At 42.7% G+C, this 4,689-nt stretch overlaps 1 protein-coding gene across 1 annotated transcript; it reads right to left on the bottom strand.

Moving 5' to 3' along the window:
* Positions 1-1,755: 1,755 nt before the first annotated feature.
* LOC131994841 (uncharacterized) lies at positions 1,756-3,886 on the bottom strand. Its single transcript, XM_059361765.1, has 2 exons — positions 3,579-3,886; positions 1,756-3,502 (listed from the first exon to the last, which is right to left on the bottom strand). Exon 2 carries the CDS (start codon positions 3,202-3,204, stop codon positions 1,756-1,758), a length of 1,449 nt encoding a protein of 482 aa, XP_059217748.1. The 5' UTR covers positions 3,205-3,502; positions 3,579-3,886.
* Positions 3,887-4,689: the final 803 nt, after the last annotated feature.

Below are 4,689 nucleotides of genomic sequence, written 5' to 3'. Positions count from 1 at the left end.
TTGTAGAAAAATTCTCCACAAATTTGCGATAGTAGGAGCAAAGTCCTAAGAATGAACGCACTTGTTTTTTATTTATTGGTATAGGCCATTCCTTGACTGCGGATAGTTTTTGAGGATCTGTTTCGAGGCCATTTCTTCCCACTACGTGTCCGAGATAATGCACTCTCGTTTGAAAAAAATTACACTTCTTTGGGCTTAACTTTAATCCAGCTTCTCGAAGACGACTAAAAACAGCTTTTAGGTGATCTAGATGTTCAGATTCTGTTCGCGAATGGACGATGACGTCATCTAAGTACACAAGAACCGACCGCCATGCTATACCAGAGAAAAGACCATCCATTAAGCGTTCAAAAGTAGCAGGCGCATTAGTTAGCCCGAACGGCATTACATTAAACTCGTATAGACCCGAGGAACAAGCAAATGCGGATTTTGACTTAGACTCTTCGTCAACTTCGACTTGCCAGTAGCCACTTTGCAAATCCATCGTTGAAAACCAGTTTGATCCGTGTAGTGTTGAGAGTATGTCGTCCATCCGAGGCAGCGGATAGGAATCTTTTATAGTGACGTCATTAAGGCGTCGATAGTCAACGCAAAACCTCGTTGAGCCGTCTTTCTTTCGTACCAACACTACAGGAGACGACCAAGGGCTCTGTGATGGTTGAATTACGTTGCGTTGGCTCATATCAGAAATCAAATCTTCCATTTCCTTCTTTTTGGCAATTGGTACACGCCGGGGCAGCTGCTTAATGGGGGCGGTGTCTCCCGTATTTATGTGGTGATAAGTAAGGGTGGTTCTGCCAAAGTCCAATGGCCCCGTCGAAAATACGTCATGGAATTGAATAACCATATCGTCGAACGAGTTGCGGTCTTTTTTACTAATCTCGGAAGAAATATTGAAATTATCGACAGGTGTTGTTTCACAAGAATTGCTCGGATCTAAAACATGCACCTCTTCGAGTTTTCCCACCGCTGTCATAGGGGTTATTTTTACTTCCTCCTCTGTCAGGTTAATTAGTCTTACCGGCAGCGTTTCGGTGGCAGCGTTAACCAGTGTTCTTCCCAAAAGTACGCCACGGGGTAGACTAGATTCATCGCATGTCTCTAGCAGTGATTCAGGGACACTTTCTTTAAAAGCACATTTTGTAGAAATGCAAACATCGGAGCGTGCGGGTAATGTAATGTTTTCTAGAAAATATACCAAATTATTAGACATATGCTCAGGAAGGTGTAATGGCACACAAACACTATTCATTTCAAGGCGTAGTTCTCCAAGATTAACTACGGCTTTTTGCTTCCGCAAAAAGTCTACACCCAGCAGCGAAGGAGTCGTTCCTTTGACTATTAAAAACTCATGACATAGCGGAATATTACCAAGCTGGAATTTGAGTGTTGCTACAAACTCAGCTTTAAACGTCTCGCCACCGGGACCTCGTAGCAACACACTACAAGGACGTTTGGTAGCGGTTGAAGGAACGAACCGCAAATTAACAAGTGAAGCCGAAGCACCAGTGTCAACTATAAACTCTAAAGGTTGATTTTCCACAAGAGCTATGCAATGTAAGCTTTGGTCTCCCCAGGCACCAATGTTGAGCAATACCTCACCGTCAGGCACGCTATAAAGTTTATTGTCTGCATCCGGTAAACTTCCTGGTTCATGGCAATTATCCGCACCGGTGTTAAACGTCGCTTGGCAATTGACCGATTCCTTATTATTGTCGTTGGGAGCCTCAGTGTTATCCATCGACTTGGGCTCCTTCAAGTCGATGTCGGCTCGTTTCCCGACTTATTTTTGCTTCTATGATTTCTCGGCTTGTTATTACGTCGATCCAACCCTTCGGAGTCTACTTCCACGTTGTAGACATTTCGAGGTTTAGTTCTGGTGTCTTGCGCCTGAAGATCCATGGCGGTGCGCATAGCATCTGTTATAAAACTAGGACGGCTAGCCATAACCAAACTCTGAAGGTGTGTGTCATACAAGCCATCGATGAACTGATGCATAACTATTTGGGTTACGACTTCATTAGGCGCCCCCCTAAATGCATTCGTAGACAATCTTTCCAGTTCAGTTGCGTAATCCTGGATTGATTCTTTTGGAGACTGAACGCATTTACGGAAATGACGGTAGCTTGCCTGGGCGTCCAAAGAAAAGCGGTCTCGCATAACCTGCCGTACCTGTTCATACGTAGGGGGAGGTTGGCGAGGAATGGTGCCATACAAACTTAAAGCGCGTCCTCTTAAGTTGGACGTAACGGCTATAAGTGTCTCTGCTGCTGACCACTGATAAAAAATAGCGGCATCTTCCACTTGGCGCTCATAGTCACTCCACGAAGTTGTGCCGTCATAGGTCGATATATAATGGGGTTTAAAAGCTGGTTTGTTAGGAAGGTTATGGGAAGTAATATGGTTGTTCAACAACGGTCGTGCCATGGAAGGTTCCCGACAGATGTTTGGTTGATAATTAAAATGAAGGGGAGGTGCCATATTTAATCCGTTGGGCAAGGATTCCCCCAAAAAAATTTGGTCAAAACGGGGAAAGTTTGTGGTAGAATTACAATTTTCTTCGAACCTTGTTGCCCCTGGATGAGGAACTTGATGATAACTATGGTGAAATAAATTACCTGTGGCAGCGGGCACGTGATTGCCGATCTCGTGTAAACCCGGATTGTTCATGACTGGATTAATTGATTGATTTGGTGGGAGATAACTATGACCGTTCCAGATCGGACGATCACAATTAACTGTCGAAAAATTAATTTGATGGCCGTTCGCAATGGGTACAACGTTCTCTACCCTAGGAACGTTATGACATGCATCAGTATGCCAGGCCGCGCTAGGTGACTGGTGTGCAATAGGCTGATCTGTTCCAGCATTCGCAGTTATGCCATGGTGTGATAAGATCTGGGAAGCAGGCGAAATGGAGCCACGTGAACTATGACTGATACGGGAGGATGGCCGTGATTCGGAGTGGGATGGAGAAGGGTTGGGGAATACTCCTTGGGTCATATACGCAGAATCCAGGGCAGTAGGGGGTCTCCTCTGTCCCATTTCATCGAGTCTCGCGGCCATCGTACTCTCCAGGCATCGAATATTTCTCATAAGCTCTTCATCTCTCTGTCGTTGGCTTTCCATCACTTCATCGATCGTTTGTTGAACCGTTCTAGTTATGGAGTTTAGAAAAGAAGAATTACTGGATCTTTTAGGCATGGTAAGGGCTTCTACAGGAGTCCGGACGTACCCCACACCTGACACCAATGTTGCGAATTCTCTTTATTAAACAAAATAAAAAAAAAAGGTTGACAATAATTTACAGATATTAAAATAAACAAATACTCGTTTAATATCGTTGTAATTATTGTGCTGCTGCTGCTGTTGATGGTTCCCGAGAGGTGTTGTTTTTGGTTTTTCGTTGGTTCGATCAAAGCGATGATGATGATGACTTAAAAAACCATGTGCGAACAACTTGCTTGCTTTACTTCTTAATCAGACTGCCCTTTTTTTACATCTCCAAAAAAATGCAACCAGAAAAAAAAACCTTTGGCACACATTCTGCTTTGGTCAATGTCAAACAGGTCACCCACTCCACCAAGCAAAAGAAAACAAAAGAAGAACAGGTTCTCTCCGGACTTCTACTTCCACTTGTTCCATAACAACTCTTTGTTTAACGAGGCGGATAAATTGGATTTACAATCTAATTACGTGAGAGAGCAACAGTAATCCAAAAGTGTGGCTCTCTGTTATGTATGACGTATGAATTCATTTAGTGCTTATTAAGTTCTATGATGATGATAGGTAGGCAATAACAATTCAATGAGCCCATCTCTTTTAAGAGATATATTTAGTGACGAAAACAATTAATGGTGTGTAATTGAATCCGGTTATAATTTTCGTAACAATATAAACCGATCTTGGGTCTTGACTTTTTGAGCCTCTAGAGTGCGCAATTCTTATCCGATTGGGATGAAATTTTGCACGACGCGTTTTGTTATGATATTCAACAACTGTGCCAAGTATGGTTTAAATAGGTCCATAACCTGATATAGCTGCCATATAAACCGATCTTGGGTCTTGACTTCTTGAGCCTCTAGAGGGCGCAATTCTTATCCGATTGGAATGACATTTTGCACGACGTGTTTTGTTATGACATATATCAACTGTGCCATATTTGGTTTAAATGGGTATATAACCTGATATAGCATCTATATAAACCGATCTTGGGTCTTGACTTCTTGAGCTTCTAAAGGTCGCAATTGTTATCCGATTTGCTTGAAATTTTGTATGACGGTTTTTCTCATGACCGTCAAGATATGTGTTTATTTTGGTCTGAATCGGTCTATAGCAAGATACACCTCCCATATAAATCGATCTCTCTATTTTACTTCTTGTTTTGCCTAATAAGAGATGCCGGGAAAAGAACTCGACAAATGTGATCCATGGTGGAGGGTATATAAGATTCGGTCCGGTCGAACTTTGCACGCTTTTACTTGTTTTTGCTGGATAGTTCTCAAAAATCCCTAAGTAAAGTCAGAAGATAGGACAACACCAGCGATAGTATGACGCGTTACGATTCTTAGTGGAAATCTCAGGATATATTTAGGTGTGAGCGCTTCAAGAGCCGGACGTTGGGATGTTGTTTTTATATGGAGTTCATTTAGAAAACGCCTGTATGATATTAGTACCACACCACCCTCA

The sequence above is a fragment of the Stomoxys calcitrans genome, chromosome 2 (genome assembly GCF_963082655.1).
Source record: "Stomoxys calcitrans chromosome 2, idStoCalc2.1, whole genome shotgun sequence".
Taxonomy (NCBI): Eukaryota; Metazoa; Arthropoda; class Insecta; order Diptera; family Muscidae; genus Stomoxys; species Stomoxys calcitrans.
Note: the sequence above shows the minus strand (reverse complement) of the source record. Positions and strands in the feature narration are given on the sequence as shown.

Coding starts and splice junctions, on each gene's coding strand:
- LOC131994841 (XM_059361765.1), bottom strand. CDS start 3,204: ATGCCTAAAAGATCCAGTAATTCTTCTTTTCTAAACTCCATAACTAGA.